Genomic DNA, 23,457 nt, shown 5'->3' with positions numbered 1-23,457 from the left:
CCCGGGTTTTCCGGAACTCGGGCCTGTGCCGCCGGCTGGAGGCGGGGACCTACATCCCCCAGCGGGAGATCCCTGTGGGGGACACCACCATGCCCCTCTGCGTCATCGCAGATGCAGCATACCCCCTCCAGCCCTGGCTCATGCACCCGTACACGGGCCATCTCTCCGCTAGCCAGGAGCACTTCAACCAGCGCCTGAACCACGCGCGCCAGGTGGTGGAACGCTCATTTGGCCGCCTGAAAGGACGCTGGAGATGTCTCCTGACCCGCCTGGATGCGGGCCCCAACAACATCCCCCTGATTGTGGGTGCCTGCTGCGCCCTGCACAATTTGGTGGAGAGCAAGGGGGAGACCTTTTTCCAGGGCTGGGCTGTGGAGGCCGGCAGGGCCGACGTGCAGCCACCCGCTGCCCCCAGTCGGCAGGTGGACCCCGAAGGGACCCGGGTCCGGGAGGCCCTGCGGGCCCACTTCGATGATGAGGCCGTGGGGTGAACTCTGCCAGGCCCCCCACTGCCCACCCCTTCCTCCACAACACTCCCTGCCCCAACGCCCACCCCATGGAGCACCCAACCGCACCCCCCTCCCACTTTTCCTGGACAAATGACAGCACGCACTTGTGGCTGAACTTAAACTGCTTTTTCTTTTAGAATTTTTTTTTTTTAACTATAAATAAAACAAGAACAAACTATATGCAACATGTGTGGAACCAAAGTAATATGTACAAATAAAACAATAGTAATAAAAAAGTTTGTTCACTAATAAAAAGAAAGCCAGGGATGATAAAGGGGAGAACTATTTACATGGGGGGGACAGGGCAAACGGGGGGCACAAATTAATAAGTCCCAACTATATACAAAGGGGGGGGGCCACGTCCCGGGCCCCTTGCCCCTAAAGTCTGGCACTGGGCGTGGGCAGCCAGGAGCCCTGCCGCGGCTGCAGCCCTGTCCGGGGCTGGCTGGGAGCGGGGCGGACCGGAAGATATGCCCGGCGAGTCTCAGCTGGCTCCAGGGGTCCCTCGGCGCTCCGGCCCTCGGTGGTGGGTGGCGGGGCGACGGCGGACGGGATGGCGACGTGCGGAGCAGCTGGTGGTGCGGCGGGTGGAGCAGGCAGGGCGGGCGCTGCGGCGTCCGGCGCAGCATGGGGGGCCAGGTAGTCCACCAGGTGGTTGAAAGTCTCCATGTAGGCCCCCCGTGCCTCTTGGCACCAGGCCAGTGCCCACTCCTGCAGGTGCAGGTGGCGTTGCTCCACCCGCAGGTGCTGCTCCGCGACCTCCAGCTGCCGACGGTGGATGGCCAGCAGCTGGGGGTCCGTCGCCGTCGGCTGGTGGTGGCGCGGGGTCCGCCGTCTAGCCCGCCGTGGGGCCGGTCGGTCCTCGGCCAAGGGGCTTGCCTGGAGCGATGGCCCCGGAGGGCTCTCCGGGACCACTGATGCCTCGCCGGCGCTCTCTTCCGGTCCTTCTGATGGTGCAGGTGCAGGACACAGGAGAGGAGCGGGGGAAGAAGAATGGAGGCAGGCGTTAGTGTGGGCCCCGAGCCGTGGCCTTTGTCCCCCCAGCCCTGTGCTGCAGGTTCCCCATCCCCGTCCCCGGGAGATGCTGCTGTGATGGATGGGGTTCAGGGGTCCCCCTGCACTGCACCCCGTCCCCTGGTGGGAGCGACTCTCACTTCACTCCGCAGGGTCTGACAGGAGAGGTTTCTTAGGCCACAGATGCCCAGTTTCTCCCAGGAGTGACAGCACCAGCTGTCAGAAGAGACAGTCCTTCCAACCCGTCCTGGGGAGAAGACCCCAAGGGGTGCCCCTCTGGGATGCAGCTTTCCCCCTCCTCAGGCTGGCTGCCTTCCAGCTCTCCCTTCCCCTAGCCTCTACCTGTGGCCCCCGCCCTCCCCCCCCCCAATTCAAAGCCAGCTCGGCTCCTCCCTCCTCTTTGTTCAGGGCAGAGGTGTCACATGCCAGCTGTAGCGCCACGATCATCCTTTGCCCCGGGAGCTATTCGGCTCTTGTTGCTCATATCTAGCCTGAGTCTCCCTTTTGCACTCCCCCCACTCCATCACATGCTGCTGCTGCTGCGGGGTGTCCCACCCCCTCCTCCCGGGGGCCCCTCAAGGTTCCGCTCCCCCCTGCCCCGGGGATGGGGCATGGCACTGTCATGCGGGGTGGCGGGGGGCAGAGGCTGATGCACTGCTGTGAGGAACATGGCCCTGCTGTCCTTGGGGCCATGGCCATGTGATCATGTGGGGGGCCCTGGACACACATCTATTACCCCTGCCCCTCAAGCCCAGGGGTGTACACCAGAGGGGGGTACATACCTGTCAGTCCACTCCCATGGTCCGGAGATCCCCGGGGGGTGGAGGCCCGGCTGCTGCTCCGGGATGGCAGGAGGAGGATCTGCAGCCTAGATTCTGCGGAGGAGGAGCCCCCCTCCTCCTCCTCCTCCTCCTGCCCCTCCTCCGCGATGGCCCGGGGATGGGCTCCGGGGGGGACCCCTGGGGGTTAGGGCTTACCTCCGGGGCGGACTCCGGCTGAAGGGTCTGCTGGGGCTCGTCGGCTGAAGTATCAAGGGTGGCCGGAGGGGAGGAGGTGTGCTGGGGGCCCAGGATGTCCCTGAGCTCCCTGTAAAAGGGGCAAGTGACGGGGGCGGCCCCAGGTCGGCCGGCCGCATCCCGGGCCCGGGAGTAACCCTGCCGCAGCTCCTTCACCTTACTCCTGACGTGATCAGGAGTGCGGGCAGGGTGACCCCGGGCAGCCAGGCCATTGGCCAGCCGAGCGAACGCATCCGCGTTCCACCTCTTGCTCCCCATTACCTGGAGCATCTCCTTCTCGCTCCACAGCCCCAGCAGGTCCCGCAGCTCAGCCTCCGTCCAGGAGGGGCCCCGCTGCCGCTTGCCAGCCTGGCTGGGCTGGCTGCCCTGGCTCCCCTTGGGGGGGTCCCCTGGGGGCGCTGGGGGGGCTGTTGGGCGGCCATTGAGGGTCCTGTGGCTGCTGAGGGACGTGCAGGCTGGCCGCGTGTCTGGGCTGCTGCCTGCACGTTCCCTCAGCTTCCTGCACAGGAAGGGAGGGGGAGGGGACCTTTGAGGGGCCGCTCCACGCGGCCACCATTGAGCTGAGGGGCTGCAGAGAGCGTCTCTCAACCCCTCAGCTGATGGCCGCCATGGAGGACCCCGCAATTTCAACGTTGCGGGATGCGCAACGACTACACGGTCCCTACTTCGACGTTGAACGTCGAAGTAGGGCGCTATTCCTATCCCCTCATGGGGTTAGCGACTTCGACGTTTCGCCGCCTAACGTCAAAGTTAACTTCGAAATAGCGCCCGACGCATGTAGCCGTGACGGGCGCTATTTCGAAGTTAGTGCCGCTACTTCGAAGTAGCGTGCACGTGTAGACACGGCTTATGTGTGCAATAAATGTTACTGTCTGAGCCTCAGTATTGATTTTATTTATTTTGCAAAATATGTTTATAAAAGTTTAATTAAATGGCTAAAAGGTGGTGGTTTTTCCTCCATCAAATTCAGAAGTTGTGTTCTAGAGTAGATAATGCTGTAGCTGCCTATATTTATATAAATGTCCTTGCAACATAGTCACAGGGCCAGATTGTGCTCCCTTCCTCATGTTGGTGAGCAGTGACTTGCATGAACAGTCTCGCTGATGTCAGTACGATTACTCAGGTGACTTTCTGCATACAGGTGTGCGCGCCAAGGGAGAAAAGTCAGGGTTATATGCATTTAGCGGTTAACAAAGACATTTTCCTTAAAAAAAAATAAACTGACATCTGGAGTTACCCTGGAAATTAATCCAGTTCAGTTGTTGTATACTACAAGTTTTATAATCAAATGTGCTGGATAGTGGAGCAGGGCCACCATCATGGGCTGCACTGCTGGCCCTGGCCCTACTGCTGCCGGCTGGGCAGCCAACCCTGCCCCAGCCAGGCACCTGGCTCCCTAGCTCCTGCTCCATTGGCAACCAGCCCCACTCCATCAGCCCCGGCTGTGCAGGAGCCGGTTAATTGAGCCTGCCGGTTATCTGAATTCTGGATTACCTGGCTTGTACTATATAACAAAAGGTTTTTGACTAACCACATGCCAGACAGTGTTCTCCATTCTCAAGTGATATTTGAAAATCTCTGGTCATTCTGATCTCACGTTAATATGGGTTATTCATTCGTATTTTAATACTTCCTTATATTTTAAAAACTAGCTTGATTTTTAATTTTAAGATGAATTGTCAGTCTGATTTATAATTGGTACCTTTTTGTTTTTATGAAGCTGCTACTACGAGTTGGCTTCAGGAGCATGTTGCAGATCTTAGTAGAAGGTAAGGCTTCATGATATTTTTTTTCATAATAGCTAATACTTCAGTCAGTGTTAGTCATTCTTATGCCATACCAAGTTATTTTTAATTGCCTCATGCTATGTGATGCACTTTGACCAAGCGTTGAGATACAAGTTTCTGTTCTCTGCTTGGCACATCTGAGTAACATTCACCAAGTAACTGAAGATAATGCTATTTCAAGCAAGGTCAATCTAAGCTACATTTTCTAACAGCCTTTGAGGGTACCTGACAGCTCAAAATACTTAATTTGAACATAACAATTCTATAGGGACATGTCACTTAGTCCAGCAAGAAGATGGAGGTCTTCAGAAAGGCCATTGAGAAAGGTCAGGTGCACATGTTTTCTTTCAAGGAGGTTTTTTGAGTGATTTGCTCACGTGCTTTCCAATATAGGTGTGCGCACATGTGCATGCCCGGGTGCCAGAAGTCTTTTTCCCCGGGCTGGTAGTCATTGGTCAGTACAGCGCCCCCTGGAGTGGAGCCAGTGTGGCAACCAGTATTTACACTGCCTGACACACTCCCTGCTCAGTTCGTTCTCGGCACAATGATGATGTCGGAACTCCCTGTTGCTTGCGCGAGTAGCCTTTTCTTCACTGCTAGCTTTGCTTATCTGTAGATAGTTTATGTAGCTAGTTAGTGTTAATAGTTCATTGTCGTAGATAGTTTGTTGGTCCTGGATTGAGAGGCGGGTTCCCCCTTCTCACAGCCCTGGTACCGGGGCATGCTGAAGTTTCCAGGCTTCAAAGCCTGTGGAGGGTGTGGCAAGTGTATGCCAAAGAGCCATCTGCACTCATCGTGTCAAAAGTGTTTGTTTAAGAGCAATCAGTGGGCTCACTGTTCCATTTGTAGAACTCTTCAGTGAGGAACTTCAAAGGACAGGTGCAGCGCCTTGAGGTCCCCCTTAATGGAAGCGGCTTTCCAGCCAAAGTGATCACCATCCATGGGACCGAGCACAGCACCCTCAGTGCAGAGCACACTGGCACTGAGTGCAGCAGTGGCACCAGTAAAAGACAGAGGGGACCAGCACTGGGGTGATGGGCTGACACCACTCTTCTAGGGGAGACAGGTCTCAATCTCTGGGTCTTCATACATGGAACAAGCAAGACAGGGGCTTAAAAGAACCCCTCTGGACAGCTGCTTCTCAAGTTTCCCTGCGGTGCCAAGGAGGGAGGGATGAGCCCGAGGCACTGACAGTTGAGCTGCAGTAGGGGAGTGCTTCAGAAAGCCAAGTGTTGACTCTGGGGTCTGGAGAGGGTTGGACCACAAATCCCCCTTACCCTCATGGGACCTTAATCTGGTGTTTGTATAAGATTATGGGGCCCCCCTTTGAACGGCTCACTTCCTGTTCCCTGTTGTTTTTAAGTTATGAAAAAGCCTTTTTGGTGGCCATCACATCAGACAGAAGGGTGTCTGAACTTAGAATAAATTGCCAAGGGAGGTTGTGGAATCTCCATCGCTGGAGATATTTAAGAACAGGTTAGATAGATGTCTATCAGGGATGGTTTAGATAGTACTTGGTCCTGCCATTGGGGCAGGGGGCTGGCTCGATGGCCTCTCGAGGTCCCTTCCAGTCCTAGTGTTCTATGATTCTAGAGCACTGAACACTTTACACAGTGTTCCACAAGGACAAGGTTAGACTGAAACCCCATCCTGCCTTCCTGCTGAAGGTGGTCTCCTCTTTCCATGTCAGTCAGGATATTCCTCTACCTGTGTTTTATCCCAAACCTTATGCCATCCTGAGGGAGGAGAGTTTGCACACTTTGGATGTCCATAGAGCGTTAGCTTTTTATATAGACAGGACCAAACCTTTCAGAAAGTCACAGCAGCTCTTTGTTGCAGTGGTAGACAGCATGAATGGCCATCTGGTTTCTTCCCAGAGGATCTTCCACTGGATAGTGGCTTGTATTAAGGAATACTACAAGCTGATGGGGGTGCTCCCTCCTCCTGTTAGGGTTCATTCTACAAGGGCGGAGGCATCCTCAGCAGCAGTCCTGGCCCATGTCCCAATTCAGGAGATCTCTAGAGCCTCCATACTTATGGTTGTGGCTCATTACACAATTAGGTAGAATGCTAGGGAAGACGCTGTAGTGGGCAAGGCTGTACTGCAGTCATTCGGAGCCTCCGACCCCACCCCCTAACATCAGCTTTCATTCACCTACATTGGAATGCACATGAACAATCGCTGAAAGAAGAAAACAGTTATCTGTTTCCATAACTGGTGTTCTTCAAGATGTGTTGCTCACATCCATTCCAAAACCCACCCACCTTCCCTGCTGTCAGAGTTGCCAGCAAGAAGGAACTGAGCATGGAGTGGGTTGGGCAGTGTATATATATTGGTAGCCGTATCGGCGCCAATCCAGGGGGTGCTGCACCGACCCAACGGATACCGGCTATGGAACAAAGACTTAAAGCAACTGGGCACGTGCATGTGCACACACCTACATTGGAATGGACATGAGCAACACATCTCGAAGAACACCAGTTACGCAAACAGGTAACTGTCTTTATATTCTTTGGGTTCCAGCTATGACATATTATTTGTTTCATTGTATGCAGAGCCACAGCAATGTCTTTCATCCAAGAACTGAAACATTGTGTATCATGTTCTGGCTCTTCACTGTTTAGTATAATTGGACACTGAGCAAAAAATAATACAAATAATATGCAAATAGCCTTTGCAAGATACTGAAAATACTTATGAGCCTTCAACATCCCTCTGTATATTGTATGCTGTCAGCAGTACAAAGACAGTAAAAAGTTCTGTCTAAAAATAAGATACTGGATTATGTTAAATAATATTGCATAACATTTTGTACATGCTGCAAAGCCCAGCTGTTCTCTAAAGCATTTCAGGGGTGGCATGATATAAAGTGTAGTGGACGGAGCAGAAAAGCGTAAGTTTTGGTAATCATAAAGAGCTTGATTTTTCAGTGAGCTAAACAATTTGGTGCTGGTCTTGCTGTATGCTTATGCACATCTTGAACTTGAGTGCATAGACCTTATTGAACCAAGCCCTTAATGGTGCCATGAGAGCAGGGGCGGGACTTGCTGATGACCTGTCAAGGTCCCTTCCAGTTCTAGTATTCAATGACTGTAAGGCTATACTACCCCAGGACATCAACCCTGAGTCTAGTATGGACGCATGAAATCAATCTCTTGGAGGTTGCAGTCAACCTCTGTACTCCTTGCGAAATGCAAGGAGTAAGGAAGGTTAATAGGAGAAGTTCTCCCATCAACCTTCACCAGTATGGGCAGCCAAATTAGCTGAACACAGTCACAGTAGCTAGAATTGCATATCTATGCTTGACTTATTTTTGCCTAGTGTAGAGGTAGCCTAAATTAGATGAGACAAGGTGACAGGGACTCTGTGTAGCAGAGAGAGGTCTGTTAAGTCACATCTCAATGTGTGCATGTGGCAAAGAGTCAATAGTTTCTAAATTGCATAAGTAAAAAGTTAAAAATGTAAAGAAAAATAATGATTCCACTATTCAAAGGCCTTGGAAGAGCAACACTACGTCTACTGTATGGACAAGTGGGGGAGAGGATTTAATGTCTAAAATATTTAGATAGAGAAGACAGTTAGGTTGATTAATGGTATGGCATCCCAGTCTTATGGGGAGCAGCATAGAAATCTGTCTTTAAAAAGACTGGAAAATTTAATTTTTCAGATACTTTAAGAAGCTTCCAGAGCAAGGGTCTGGGACACATAGCCACATCTGCTAACAAAAAGGGGGGTAAACTTGATCACAGTTTAAAATTGTGGAAACATTTTTTGAAAAACTGATTGCTCTAGTGCATTTTACTGTAATGGTGTCTCCTGTTTTTGCCTTGTGAGATTAGAAATCTTTATTTAAAACTGGGAAAGAGTTTGAATATAATAATGATGCAAAAAATAGGCATGTTCCACGCACACAGCTCTTGATTTCAGATTATTAGTAAGGGAGGGAGACAAAAAATTGCCCTAGGCCTGAAAGAACCTAATATATGTAGTCCAAAGAGAGGATATTTTAACTTCCAGCAGGAATAAAAAAGGCTTTTAACCTATACATCATTCTGTCTTCATGATCCTCAAAGTGTGTCTGTTTTATGTTGGAGTAGCAGGTGTAGCTTTTTAATTCTAGTTTCCATCACTTACAATAACTAACTGAAATAACTTTTTTCTGTTTTGTTGCAGTCTATGTGGAATCATTCCAGGGTTGAGCAGCATCTTCCTTCCACGAATGAATCCTTTTGTCTTGATTGATCTAGCTGGTGCTTTAGCTCTTTGCATTACATATATGTTAATTGAAATTAAGTACGTATAATCATTATTTAAATAAATAAAATACTTATTTTAGGATCTAGTTTATGGGAAATATCCTTTTAGATTTGCAAGATGTGATAAGAAGCTGAAAATTCATGTGTCTCAGGAACCCCAATCATTTAGACACATTTGTTGGGTGTTTCATATACACTTGTTTAGTGAATTTTAGCATGTTGTCTGTCAAAAAATATACAATGGTGGCCATTAAAAAGAAAAGGGATATGACTTTTGTGTACCCTAAGAAACAAGCATGTCATTTAAAATTACCCTTTGTGTTTCAGCAATTATTTTGCTGTAGATACAGCCTCTGCGATAGCTATTGCTGTGATGACATTTGGTACCATGTATCCTATGAGTGTCTATAGTGGAAAAGTACTACTTCAGGTGAGACAGTGTCAGAAAATATTTTAATTTTACCTCATTAAAAACCTACATGTTTCATTGACATTTACATTAAACATTTAAATGAAAAATATTCCCAAGGACAAAATTATTCATGATTAAACTGAAGCAATTTCTCAAGTGAGATAATTATATATCATGGAATCATAGCAATCACAGATGCAGCCTATAGTTCCAATTGAGTTGTTGCTTTGTTGCATGTACTGTCACTTTGTGAACCTAATAAACTATCTAGTCAGCTAAATTATATTTAGAGGACTATACTACTGTAAAGGCAGCAGACTGTGCGTCATAATTAATAAGTTAAAGTCGCTTTAAGATTAGCACCAAACTAGCATGTTTGTCTTTATTGTAAAATTCTGTTAATTTTCAGACAACCCCAGCGCATGTGATTGGTCAGCTAGATAAACTTGTAAGAGAGGTAAGTTAGTGTATAATATGTTACATGAAGTGCAAAGCAGAGAACTTCAGTACAAAGACTAAAGATGCATAGTGAGCATCTGCGGGTCTTTCAAGTGTTCGTTCCACAGAAAAGAAAGCTGATGGCATATGAAAATTTCTCTCTCTCTGTCTCTCTCTCTGTGTGAGAGAGAGAGATCAATATTTCCATGATGTATCAACTGTACAGTTTTATTTAGATTTTAAAGTTCTTAATTTGGTACAAATCTGTGTTAAAATATATTCAATCTTTAATTGATCACTGAAAGGTTTTGTGACAATGGCTATGTCTACACTAGCACAAACCTTCAAAATGGCCATTTTGAAGATTACTAGTGAGGCACTGAAATGCATATTCAACGCCTCATTAGCATGCCACCGGCCACAGCTCTTCAAAACTGCTGTGTTTTGCTGCCACGCGACTCGTCCAGACGGGTCCTTTTCAAAAGGACCCCAGGATCTTCGAAATCCCCCTATTCCTATCTTCATGTAACCAAGATCTGTTTTTTTCCAACACTCAGGCTCCACCATAACTGCTTTCAAGTCCCCTATTTGTTATATGCCCATGCCTTCTGCTGACAGGCATAAGGGGATTTTGAAGTTCCTGGGGTCCTGTTGAAAAGGAGCCCTGTCTGGATGAGCCACGCGGCAGTGAAATGCGGCAATTTCGAAGAGCCACAGCCAGCGGCATGCTAATGAGATGCTAAATAGGCATTTCAGCGCCTCATTAGTAATCTTCAAGATGGCCATTCGCATGGCTATTTTGAAGATTTGTGCTAGTGTAGACATGGCCAATATGTTATAAGAAGGCATAGGGATATAACAAATGGGGGACTTGTAAGCATTCATGGTGGAGCCTGAGTGTTGCAAAAAACAGATCTTGGTTACGTGAAGAAATTACACATTTGCAGGTACAGGTTGAACCTCTCTAGTCTGACATTCTAAGGACTTGACTGATACTGAGCCAGAGAATTTGCTGAACCATATTGTTTAAGACTTCCACTGCTTACTGGGCTGTTAGAAAACATTTAGGGCTAAATTACAGTTCAATAACAGCACAGAACACTAAGAGCTAGAATTGGTGGATAATTTACTACATATTTATTTTTTAAATTAGGTTTCTACTTTGGACGGTGTCTTGGAGGTTCGAAATGAGCATTTCTGGACATTGGGCTTTGGTACTTTGGTATGTTTTGTGCCGTATTTTCTTATTCTTAAAAGGAAACATCATCTTTAACCTCTTGGCTAAATAATTAATAAATAAATTAAATCTCTCTCTACTATTTTCATTGCAATTTAGAAATTCACATGCCGTAAAATAGAGCTTTCCTCCTTCCTGCTAAATAAAGCTTGGGTGATTTATTTATTTGTTTTTGGTGAAAAATTGCAGTGTTTTCTAAAAACTTAATGAGGCTTGGAATCCTCTCCTGCCACCACAAACAAGATGCAATTGCTTGTTATATAGGGAGGCATTGTGCCACAGAGCCACCATAATAATCTTTTGTTAAAGAAGTGCATTTTACAATTTAGAGTGGTGTCACAAATGTAGAACTTTGCTTTTATAGAGAACAATACCACTAGCAGCACATTCATATGTTTCTCAACTATGCATTTGTAACGCTGACTGAACTGGGTTGTCAGCACAAGGGATTGAATCTGTGACCATAGGGGCTAAAGCCCTGTGCCTACTACATGAGCTAAAGGCTAAATGGCCCTCCACCAAGGCTGTAGAGCAGAGACTTCACTCACCCTAGTACGTGGTCGCAGTACCTCTGGTGATTACACATTCTTCTTACTATAGGCTAAATTATATCTTGGTCCTAGATATTTTTTTAAAGTGCTCTCTCCATGAAAACTTTGATTTTAACCATGCATTAATAATCAGTTTTAAGGCTTTTCAGAGGATGTTAAAGAACCTTGGAATAAAACTACCATTTTGGACGCTTAAAATTTCTTGCAAATGTCACCAATGGTTAGTGGCAAAACAGTTAAGCTGCGTCTACACGTGCACGCTACTTCGAAGTAGCGGCAGTAACTTCGAAATAGCGCCCGTCACGTCTACACGTGTTGGGCGCTATTTCGAAGTTGAAATCGACGTTAGGCGGCGAGACGTCGAAGTCGCTAACCCCATGAGGGGATGGGAATAGCGCCCTACTTCGACGTTCAACATCGAAGTAGGGACGTGTAGACGATCCGCGTCCCGCAACATCGAAATAGCGAGGTCCTCCATGGCGGCCATCAGCTGGGGGGTTGAGAGATACTCTCTCTCCAGCCCTTGCGGGGCTCTGTGGTCACCGTGGGCAGCAGCCCTTAGCCCAGGGCTTGTGGCTGCTGCTGCTGCAGCTGGGGGTCCGTGCTGCATATACAGGGTCTGCAACTAGTTGTTGGCTCTGTGTATCTTGCACTGTTTAATGAAAGTGTGTCTGGGAGGGGCCCTTTAAGGGAGCGACTTGCTGTTGAGTCCGCCCCGTGACCCTGTCTGCAGCTGTGCCTGGCTCCCTTATTTCGATGTGTGCTACTTTGGCGTGTAGACGTTCCCTCGCTGTGCCTATTTCGATGTTGGGCTGAGCAATGTCGAAGTTGAACATCGACGTTGCCAGCCCTGGAGGACGTGTAGACGTTATTCATCGAAATAGCCTATTTCGATGTCGCAACATCGAAATAAGCTATTTCGAAGTTGGGTGCACGTGTAGACGTAGCCTTAATATGGGATTCTCTTCTGGCTTTATCTTATGGAAAGTTAATATGGATTGTCTCTGAGGAAGAAAAGGCTCATCTAAAGAAACAAAAAGTAAAATGTAGTCTCTCCCACTGAACTCTATGTGCTCTGGCAATCCTAAAACAGAACTAGAATTGCTAAAATATAGAGGAGCACCTAGTGAGATCCTAACTGGAAATATGGAGTTTATTAAAACTTTCTAACAGCTGTTTTTATTTCTGTGATATCAAATAGATGTGCAAAAATATTATTACTGAAGCTAAAGTGGGGAATGAAGTACTCAATGGCAGCCTGGGAATTAAAAATCTTTTACAACTTTTCTCTCCTTTTTATTCTTCTACATTCCCTGAAAACAGGGTTACTATAATTGGCCTTTTAAAAAAGAGGACACCCCTGAGAGGGAGTGTATCTGTATCCATATCTACCGGCTCCTATGGTATTTAATATACTGTAACACATTAATACAACATGAACTGGTAGATACGGATATAGATACACTCCCTCTCAGGGGTGTCCTCTTTTTATATGGTAACCCTGCAGAAAAAACATGAGCTTTTTTGGCCAATGTTAGCTTACCTAAGTGTGATGGTAATAACGAAAAGGAGTTTATGGAGTCACCTATTCTATTGTCTGAAATACCAGATGTTACAGAACTACTGAAGGTATGCCTGATCCTGGACTCAGTGGATTCTTTCTCCACAAATTTTTAAAAAATCTTTGCACCTCAGCTTGTCTGTTTGCATCTGCCAACCCCTTCCATTCTACAGTGAAAAGAGGAGTGCTATCCAAGATCTGCCCACAGTCTTGCTAGTTAGTGCTACCAAATAGAAATCCAGCCATTAACTTCACTTACTGTAGATCAAATTCTTTGTTGGGTATAGATGCAAAAGTGAAATGCAGGACAGAATTTTGTTTCCCATTCTGTCTGCAGTACTAGCTCACATTACAGGAGAGGAAAATACTAGTAAGGATCAGGAAGGTATATACCACACACAGATTGAACAGTACTGTAATCACTACAGACATGGAGCTCTGAGTCCATGTACTGCTGTTGCAATGCTGCTGTTCTTACCTGTTACAGCTGGAGCAGCATAACGACATAATATTCCTCAACTTGGATTAGTTTCAGTGCTCTTTTCTTCTTCTTTTCAGCTGCTGCCCTCACTTCATTGCTCACTATAAACCATATGTAACACCGAGTACCTAATGTTCTAATAATCTAAGTTTTCCAGGAATGAATCTCAGCCTCTCACCTTCCCAGTGTTTTGGCCACATGGAAATTTGTACTCACGGAATTATTTGTGTGGCTCTGATCAGCTCTCTCCACTGAGGCTCCACAGTAGTCTCTGCTTTTGTGCAGGATAAAATACTGTTTAACTCCCTTTATAGCTAAAATGTGTAATGCAAATCAGAACATCTACGTATCTGTTTTTTGGTTCACTTTCTAGGCTGGATCAGTACATGTACGGATTCGAAGAGATGCTAATGAACAAATGGTACTTGCTCATGTGACTAATCGACTGTATACTCTGGTCTCTACTTTGACTGTTCAGATTTTCAAAGATGATTGGATCAGACCTACCTTAACATCTGGGCCTATTGCAAACAATATGTTGCATCTTTCAGATCATCATATTATTCCAATGCCACCTTTAAAGGCCACTGATAATACGAACCCTGTTACATCGACTCCAGCTAAACCTAGCAGCCCACCTCCAGAGTTTTCTTTTAACACACCAGGGAAAAATATGAACCCAGTCATCCTTCTAAACACTCAGACAAGACCTTATGGATTGGGCCTTAATCATGGATCTGTACCTTACAGCAGTGTATTCAATCAAGGATTTGGAATTCCAGGAACAGGAGCAACTCAAGGATTCAGGACTGGTTTTACAAATGTCCCAAGCAGATATGGAACTAGCACTCGAGGTCAACCCCAGCCATAATAAACTCTTTTACATTATTTATTGTACATAAAGGTATTGATTTAATTTTTTTAATTTTATTGTCCAGTTTTGGAAACCATTAGATCAGTTTAAATAACTGGGATCAGCAAAATTGTGATGGCATAGCGTCCTCCATTCCTTTCAGCGGAGAACTGTTCACTGAATAGCTGACCCACTGCTGTTGCACAATCTGTTCTGCCCCAGCTTCCCGCTCCCCTTACAAATTATAACCACTGTTTAATCAATCTTTGGCAAAATCACAGTTAGATTTTCCTTGGTTGGAAATGCTTTTTCTGTCAATACACACTTTACTGTTCAGTGTGAGGGTAAACTAAGAGTTTTAAATTTCGTAAAGACTTTAAGGGTATCATTTATTTGATAATGCTTTTTGATTTTATTGAGGTACAAAATTAGCAACTTTTTCTTGTAACTGTTCTATACTCATCTTTGTATTTTTTATTTAATTGCAAAATTACATGACTATCATGGCAAATAAAATATAAGTTCCTGTTTTAGAAGCACCTCTTTCTTAATGATGGCTACTCCTATAAAAGTATAACATGGATAGATGGCTTTGGCATGCAGAATTGATGACTCACTCTTTGTATGCCACTAGTTCATCCTTCAGACTGCTGCAATACCTTTTCATTTATGACTCTGCTTTTCTTATATAGCATCAAAAAAAAGCTAACCATTTACACACCTAATTCATGTGCATCGTATATTAATGGTGCAGAAAAAGAGAATGAAGTATATAGCAGTAATACTTTGCTTTTGTGGTACTGAGGTCTATATTTGCAACATGCTTGTACCTAATTTTCACACACATTTAGTTGTTGTTTTTTTCCTCAATAAATGTGCGTATAGCTGTTTCTCTAGGGTTCAAAATTTCATCCCAGAAAGGCTCCTCCCTTTTTTAACCTCCCATTCCCCCTTTGCTATGATGATCCAACATAAAGGCCTTCTGGCAGCATGGCTTTTTTTTTTTTTTTTAATTGCTCCTACTGTGCTTTACATCATTCAGTTCCCCAGGCACGGGTGTTCTCTACATTGCATTCTGTATCTAATCTCATCTCTGCACAAATAGGTTACCCATTCCCACTGTCCTCCTTGCTGCGCAGACTTGTCCTTCAAATTGTCCTCACTGCAAAGGCTTTCCTTTGCTCACTAGCATACTTACCAAACAGTCCAGCCATCTTAGATATTGTGATAAAGCACCAATTACCATCATGAGTATCTAGGTGACTAACAAGTTGAAATCTAGTCAGATGTTATCTGAAGATAATTCATTTGACCAGGAAGATGAAGACCCTTTTTTTCCTCCAGAGCTGGGTAAGCTAGGAAATGGACACTTCCCTAGTGCCTAAATCTTCACTTGGGCTTTTGAGACTTTCTGTTCCCATGTGCTAGTTGTGGAGTTTTGCAGTTCCACACACAAACCATTTTCAGTTTATGTCCCTACTACTCACATGAGTCCACTTAGGTACATGGCTGCTTCCCCACCTCCCACCCCACAAAAAAAGAACCAGTGATCTCTAGGACAGTACCTTGATGGGGATTGCCTGGGGGCCATCTGCTGAGAGCCACAGCTATAAAATATATTTTCACATGAGTACCAGTCTCTGCGGGGTAACCATGTTTGTCTTCTTGCTTCTCAAACTTTTGCCTAAGATTGCCCTTTTGGACCTGATCTGGAGGCATATACACATACCACTTAACTTAATTTGCTTTATCTGCTGGTCCTGTGGTCCCTTATTTAGCTCCTCCCTTCTCCACTCTCTCCCCCTGCTATATAAACCCTGGATTCTAATAGCCTATATCAAAGTCTGAAGAAGTAGGTCTTATCCTTGAAAAGCTGAGAAGTCCTGTGGCACTTCATAGACAGACAGATTTTTTGGAGTATAAGCTTTCGTTGGCAAAGACCCGCTTTGTCGAATGCATAATGCCACAGGACTTCTCGTTGTTTTTGCGGATACAGACTAACATTGCTAACCCCTCTGATACTTGTTACCCTTGAAAGCCTCATTACCTAATACATTTGTCAGTCTTTAAGGTGCTACAGGACTCCTTGTTTTTTCGTGGGCTATGCCTAGACTGCAGGCTTCTATTGACAGAAGTTTTGTCGACCACACACATGTCCTGACTGCAGATCTGTCAGCAGAGATCTGCCGGGAGCGGTCTGTCAACATCCTTATACACAAAACAAAAAAGCAGTCCAGTAGCGCTTTAAAGACTAACAAAATAACTTTTCAGATGGTGAGCTTTCATGGGACAGACCCACTTCTTCCACTTTAGGCGCTACTGGACTGCTTTTTTTGTTTGATAAAACATAGACTAACATGGTTATCTCTGTTACCATCCTTACATACCTCGTTCCATGAGGAAAGAGGGATGTCTCAACAGAGTGAGGTTTTCCAACAAAACTGTTAGCAAAAGACATGTAAAAGTGTTGCACAATTTGTGTACCTTTTGCCGACAGTTCTTAGCAATCTAGACGCAGCCATGGGTTACAGATGGGGATTTAACTCTTAGGGCAAGGTCCACACTGCAAAGTTGCATCTGCCCACCTGTACCTCTGCAGTGCTGCTGCTGAAGATGCTCTAAGCTGTCAGGAGAGAACTCTTCTGTCAGCTTAACACCGCCTCTGCAAGAGGTAGTAGTTGTGTTGGCAGGAGAAGGGTTAAGGTCTGGATTTTTCATGCTAAAGTAGGTTTGTAGTGCAGTCTTGACTCTGCTCTTTCTAGCAGATGAATGGACAACAAACTCATCTCAGTAGAATAGTATTGAGGTTCATGAATATTTTGTAGAGATCTTGTAGTTTTCGGCCTCTGTCAGAGGGATCAGAGCAAATGCGATTGTACCTAAGGGCTTGATTGTAAACAACGGATCTAGTTGTGTGTACAGGATGGAAGCTAAAAGCATGTAGGTAAGTATAGCGATCAGTGGGTTTCCGGTAGTGTGGTACTGATCAGGCCATCCTTGATTTGTACTCTAGTGTCCAGGAAATGTATCTCTCGCGTGGAGGGGTCAAGGCATAAGTATTAGGACATAAAACAGTGTCAAGAAATCAAGCATAACCTAATTTTGAAGTACTGCCTATTTTTATTTTGAAAAATCCTTGGATTTGTTCCCACTAGTCACCATTGTTTAATAACCCCGCCTTCATTATTCAGTTTTTAATAGAAGTTGCACACAGAATGAAATTCACCCAGATACAAAGGATATCGAACAGGCATATTGTACTTCTTGAGCCCTAAGTTGTATCACTCTCAACATCAGTCTTAGCAACAGAGAAACTGTTCCTTATAGAATAATACTTTTAGCTACATTTACGAATTCTCTACTTCAGTCACAATGATTTTTTGTGTGCAATATGTCTACTACATTCACTGTATCTGTTTGCTTGCTTGTAGTAGAAGCCACACTTTAAATGTGAGACACATTTTGATTTAAAACCCAAGGGTGTACTGAATACACAGCTTCTAATCAGAGACTCAGTATTTTACTGAACTGTGAAATACTAGTACATTTAACAAGTATTCTGAATAGCTAATTTACTATGCATACCAGAGACATGCAGGTAACAGAGGCTCTAATAAAAACACGGCTCTTAAGCTGACTTACTGTTGTAAACATTCACAGAAAGGTAGCCGTATTAGTCTGTAACTTCGTAAAACAAAAAAGCAGTCCTGTAGCACTTTAAAGACTAGCCAAATGATTTATTAGGTGATGAGCTTTCGTGGGACAGGCCCACTTCTTCAGATCTGGACCAGGTAGCCGAGGGAGTCTACATAGCTGGGAAGGGTTCTGTGGCACCTTATAAACTAACAGAAAAGTTTTGAGCATGAGCTTTCGTGAGCACAGACTCACTTCATCAGATGCTGGTTTTGGAAATCTGCAGGGCCAGGTATAAATAAGCCAGAGCAAGGGTGGGGATAACAAGGTTAGCTCAGTCAGCAAGGGTGAGGCTTACTACCAGCAGTTGATCTGGAGGTGTGAACACCAAGGGAGGGGAAGCTGCTTCTGTATTTAGCCAGCCATTCACAGTCTTTGGTTAAGCCTGAGCTGAGGGTGTCGAATTTGCAGATAAATTGTAGCTCAGAAATTTCTCTTTGGAGTCTGGTCCTGAAATTTCTTTGCTGTAGAATAGCTACTTTTAAGTCTGCTACATTGGTAGACATCTACCAATGTAATTTATGCCATCATGTGCCAGCAGTGCCCCTTTGCTATATACATCGGACAAACTGGACAGTCTCTACATAAAAGAATAAACGCACACAAGTTGGATATCAGAAATGGCAATATACAAAAACTTGTAGGAGAGCACTTCAATCTCCCAGGCCACACAGTAGCAGACTTAAAAGTAGCTATCCTACAGCAAAGAAATTTCAGGACCAGACTCCAAAGAGAAATTTCTGAGCTATAATTCATCTGCAAATTCGACGCCCTCAGCTCAGGCTTAAACAAAGACTGCGAATGGCTGGCTAAATACAAAAGCAGCTTCCCCTCCCTTGGTGTTCACACCTCCAGATCAACTGCTGGTAGTAAGCCTCACCCTTGCTGACTGAGCTAACCTTGTTATCCCCACCCTTGCTCTGGCTTATTTATACCTGGCCCTGCAGATTTCCAAGACCAGCATCTGATGAAGTGAGTCTGTGCTCACGAAAGCTCATGCTCAAAACTTTTCTGTTAGTCTATAAGGTGCCACAGAACCCTTCATTGCTGTTACAGATCCAGACTAACACGGCTACCCCTCCGATACATAGCTGGGTAGTTCTGTTTTGATCTGAACTTCCAGATCGGAGGAAGTGGGTCTGTCTCATGAAAGCTCACCACCTAATAAATTATTTTGTTAGTCTTTAAATGCTACAGGACTGCTTTCTTGTTTTGTTGTAAACATGTTCATATGTGCAGAATCAGGATAGAGCAATATTACAAAAATAATTTTACTTACATTTTTAAATCTTGATGTGAGGGAAAAATTTTGGCAATTGTGATTCTTAAAAATAGATAAAAAGTAACTTGTGTAAAGAAGTCTGGCATTACCTTGTATACATTGACTGAATTGTACAATCAATGTTTTGTAGCTTTCACAGACATGTAGCTTATTTACAGTTTATATTTTATAAATGACTTTGAGAATTCTGATATGGGTATTTGTCATTCCTTTGCCTCTGCTAATTGTATCTTAAATTTCACTGTTAGTTACAATCAGAATGTGTTTATCTAATTACACAAAAAAGCAAGTATCTGTGTATGTTAAATGGGAAATGTTGATATTAGTTGTCTTCACTCTCATGACCATCAGACTACGGCGCCAGCAGGGTGACATCAATAGTTTGCGTGGATTGTGTTATGTGTTGCAGAGAAGGCTGGGAGGATTCTACCTACCAGAGGATTCTGGGCAGTGTTCCCTGTAAGTTGTGTGCTTCTGTGGCCACTCAGGAGATGTTTAAATGCTATCCAGCTGTTTAGAAGACTGCCCACAACTAGTTTTTGTTTCCAAAGGTGATGCACATTTGAACATGCCTAGATGCAAAGAAAAAAACTTATTCTGCCCATGGATGGAAAAGATTAGTGAGAACATTGATTCCGGTTTAACTAATAAATCAGCTCTAATCTCACAGGAAAGTGACAGATAGAAAGACTCCAGGCCAGTGTACAACATCCTTTCTTCATGGTAATTGATCCTCTGGTTGAAGTTCTGAAGGTATATGGCTCCAGAATGAGGCTGAACACAACTGTCAACATGCAGAAAATATTGAAAATTTTGCTTTAGATATAAATTATATAATGTCACACAAGTCCCTGATTTAGCAATATTGTCCACTTGGGAGACTCCTACAACTGTGCAGAACCCCCTTGACTTCAAGACAGACATAGGGTATCCTTAACTTGTTTGTGTGATGTGGTCAGGAATGAGAGCCAGGAAAGGGTTAAGCAGTTGTAACTAAGCAAAGGAGAGGGGAGTTTTGAGTCTTCCAATGTGGCAAGAACTGACAATGCAGCTAGAGAGATTGGGACCTTAAAACTAGGCTGGGTTCTTTTGTGTGTGTGTCACAGCATGGATGGAGGGACATGAGCCCCCTGGGAAATACTTCCCGAGGATCACCAAAACTATGTAAGTAGGGAAAAGTGTTTCGATAGAAGAAAACTTTTTACAGTGGGCCCCACTTTTTGTCCCTGCAATTAGCAGGGGACCTCCCTGACCCTGTCTAGTGTAATCCAAATTGATTGGTTATGTTTACATGAAAAACCTTTCGGCATGTGTAAGAAAATATGTAGAACGTAAAAACTTTATTAATTGGTATATACATGTGAATGCACCTCCGTAAAAACAGTAACATATTTCAACATTTGAAGGTGAGGGATAAGCTTGACACATAGCAGCCAGCTGTGCTGCACCCCCACTTCTGACATTTCACAACCCATCCCCCAAGGGGGCCAACACCCCTGTTTGCTTGCCCCTGCATTAGGGAGTTGACCATTCATTTTTACAGGTTGAGAACTGGCTTTGACTCTGTTATGCTTTGCAAACACTTAACTGTCTCTTCATCCCAGGATTACAATCTCTGTGATATATGAGTCCACTAGGTATGCTGGCAGATATCTTTTAATAAAGTACCTTTTCTTTATTAAACACTCTGCTGTAAGCCAGGTGTGTATGCAGAAAGGGAGAGAGGTCTCAAGTCTAGGTGCTTAGCTCAGCCAACTCACTATCAGAGATCATTGTTTCTTTGTTTACCCACTCCTGGGGAAATGAGTTTGGGGGACCCTCAGAAAAGATTCCCAAATTATTTCTTTTCTGAAAAGGAGTTTTTTGCACTTGGGTGATGGCAGCTACTGACTTATTCCAGAGAAGCTGGGATCAGGGAGAATTTTCTGTCTCTGTGGGAGGTTCAGAGGCAGGGCTGGCCATTTTATTAGGCAAGGCTACCCCACTCCCATTAACTGCACTCTGAGTGCCAGGGTGGGGAATCATCCATGACTGATGCTCATTGCTGGCTCAGGCCCTGGCGCGTAAGTAAAAATATTCAGGTTACAAAGTGAGCTCTATATGGCTACGTGTACACTCGCCAGCTACTTTGAAGTAGCCAGCACAACGTCGAAATAGCACGCGTCGAGTCTACACGCGCCGTGAGCTATTTCGACGTTCAAATCGACGTTAAGCGGCAAGATGTTGAAATCACTATTCCCATCAGAAGATGGGAATAGCGCCCAACTTCGACACTGAATGTCAAAGTAGGGTGTGTGTACACAATCCGAGTCCCGCTACTTCAAAATGGGGGGGTCCTCCATGGCAGCAATCAGCTGAGGGGTTGAGACACTGTCCAGTCCCTGCGGAGCTCTATGATCTCTGCACCCAGCGGCTCTTAAAGCCGCAGGGACCCAGAAACCCCGTAGCAGGAAGCTGGCAGTGTGCACGCGGCAGCCATGCCACAAGGTGTCCCTGCACTGCCAGAGGGACACCATGGCAGCCAGCCAGCCTCATGAGTTCCCCTAGAGCTCCCCCTCTGGGCCATCCCAGGGCTCCCAGGCCTCCAGCCGGCGGGGTAGGAAGCGGGGCCCCTCCTGGACTGACCCTGAACTCCAAGACCTGCTGGGGCTCTGGGGCGAGGAGGAGGTGCTGCACGTCATGGGGACCAAGTGGCGGAACGCGGAGGCGTTTGCCCAGCTGGCCGAGGGCCTGGATCCCCGGGGTCACCCTGCCTGCACTCCTGACCATGTCGGGAGCAAGGTCAAGGAGTTGCAGCAGGGTTATGCCTGGGCCTGGGACTCGGCCAGCCGGTCTGGGGCTGCCCCCACCGCTTGCCCCTATTACCAGGAGCTCAGGGCTATCCTGGGCCCCCGGGGCACCTCTCCCCTCCCCCCCACCCCCAGCCACCCTTGACACCAGAGCCAATGAGCCCCAGCCGGCCTCGGAGACAGGGTGAGGTCCAGAGGCCAGCCCTGCCCCCCCACGGCTAGAGCCAGGACCCTCCACCCCAGCCACCGAGTGGTCCAGCGAGGAGGGGGAGCTCATGCTGGACAGCCCATCCCGCAGCTCCAGCTGGGTGTCTGCTGCATGGGCCTCTCCTGAGCCTGGCAGTGCACCATCAGGTATGTACCCCACAGGGCACAGACCCCCCCCCCCCCGAGCATGGGGCAGGGGCACCACTTGATCGGGGTGGGGGGGCCCACATCCCCACAGCACCCCAGCCTAACATGGCCCGGGCAATCCACAGCACAGGGACGGTGCCACAGCCACCAGTGCCCAGCAGCCCCTCCACCCATGGACAGGGCCGTGCCCCACCCCCCAGCGGGAGGGGAGAGGGGTGGACCACTGGAGGGGGCCACCCACAGGATCACTGCATGCACCAATGGGGGATGGATGCGGGGGGGGGACACAGGCCCTGGGGGGGGGGGGGGCGGGGGGGCACAGGTCAAGGCTGGGTATTCATGGCCTCCCTTTCCTCCCTATTTCTGCAGCCGCACCATCTGTGGTCCCCGACAGCCCTCCAAGACCACCGGAGCACCAACTCCCAGGGTCACCGCATGCCCCAGGATGGGCCCACCCCCACCAAGGACACCGCTGCACCACCACAAGTGACCCCGAGGTGGCTGCGGCCCTCCGGCACCAGGCGGACCTCATGGAGTGGAGGCTCCAATTTGAGGAGCGGGAGGCCACCTACCGCCAGGAGGCCTGGCAGGAATTTATGGCCACCTTCAACTGGGTGGCCAACACCTTTGAGGAGCTGGTGGCCCGTCCGCCTCCCCCCAATGTCCTGCCTGCTGCCCTCCCCACCGCCTCGCCTGCTGATGACCCGCCTGCCAACCCACCTTATGTCCTGCCTGCTGCGCTACTCACCAGCTCCTCAGAGCAGGAGCCACCCGGGGCCGAGGACCTGCCTCGGCCATACCTCCCCATGCTCCCGGCCCCCAGCCAGCTTCGCCGGGGACCCCAGCTGAGAGGGGAACCGGCCAGCCAAATGCGCCGGGGCTTGCACCCTTCCACCCCCCCACCCCAGAATGATGGGCCGACAGGTGGCGTGCCCACATCTCCCCCCAGTACATAGTTGACCCCCCCCCCGTAATAGTTTATTAGCGATGTCCCCAATTGTATATAGTTATTATTTTCATTGAATCTGTTTTATATATTTGCTAATATTATTTGCCAAAAAGAGGCGACATTTTTGTTCTTGTAAATAATGATAGTTTTATTTTTCCACAAACCTGTGTCCTGTGTGCTTTTGGTGAGGGTGAGGTGTGGGTGCTGGGGTGGGGTGCAGGGATGGCCGTGGGGTCACTCACTGGGCCCCCTGGTCAAAGTACTCCCTTAGGGC

At 46.9% G+C, this 23,457-nt stretch overlaps 1 protein-coding gene across 3 annotated transcripts in view; it reads left to right on the top strand.

Moving 5' to 3' along the window:
* Positions 1-17,927, top strand: part of SLC30A6 (solute carrier family 30 member 6) — a 51,555-nt gene extending 33,628 nt beyond the window's left edge. For 2 of the 3 annotated variants that reach the window (XM_074990021.1, XM_074990022.1), the window contains 6 exons: positions 4,260-4,308; positions 8,501-8,620; positions 8,911-9,013; positions 9,405-9,452; positions 10,587-10,655; positions 13,637-17,927. In XM_074990021.1, the coding sequence (XP_074846122.1) occupies positions 4,260-4,308; positions 8,501-8,620; positions 8,911-9,013; positions 9,405-9,452; positions 10,587-10,655; positions 13,637-14,134 (887 nt within the window). In that variant the 3' untranslated portion in view covers positions 14,135-17,927. Of the gene's footprint in view, positions 1-4,259; positions 4,309-8,500; positions 8,621-8,910; positions 9,014-9,404; positions 9,453-10,586; positions 10,656-13,636 lie in introns of those variants that run through there. The other variant, XM_074990024.1, reaches the window with a different exon arrangement.
* The last annotated feature ends 5,530 nt before the right edge of the window (positions 17,928-23,457 follow it).

This window comes from Carettochelys insculpta, chromosome 3 (assembly GCF_033958435.1).
Source record: "Carettochelys insculpta isolate YL-2023 chromosome 3, ASM3395843v1, whole genome shotgun sequence".
NCBI classification, from domain to species: domain Eukaryota; kingdom Metazoa; phylum Chordata; order Testudines; family Carettochelyidae; genus Carettochelys; species Carettochelys insculpta.
The sequence above is the reverse complement of the archived record's forward strand: the minus strand, read 5'-3'. Positions and strand labels throughout refer to the sequence as shown.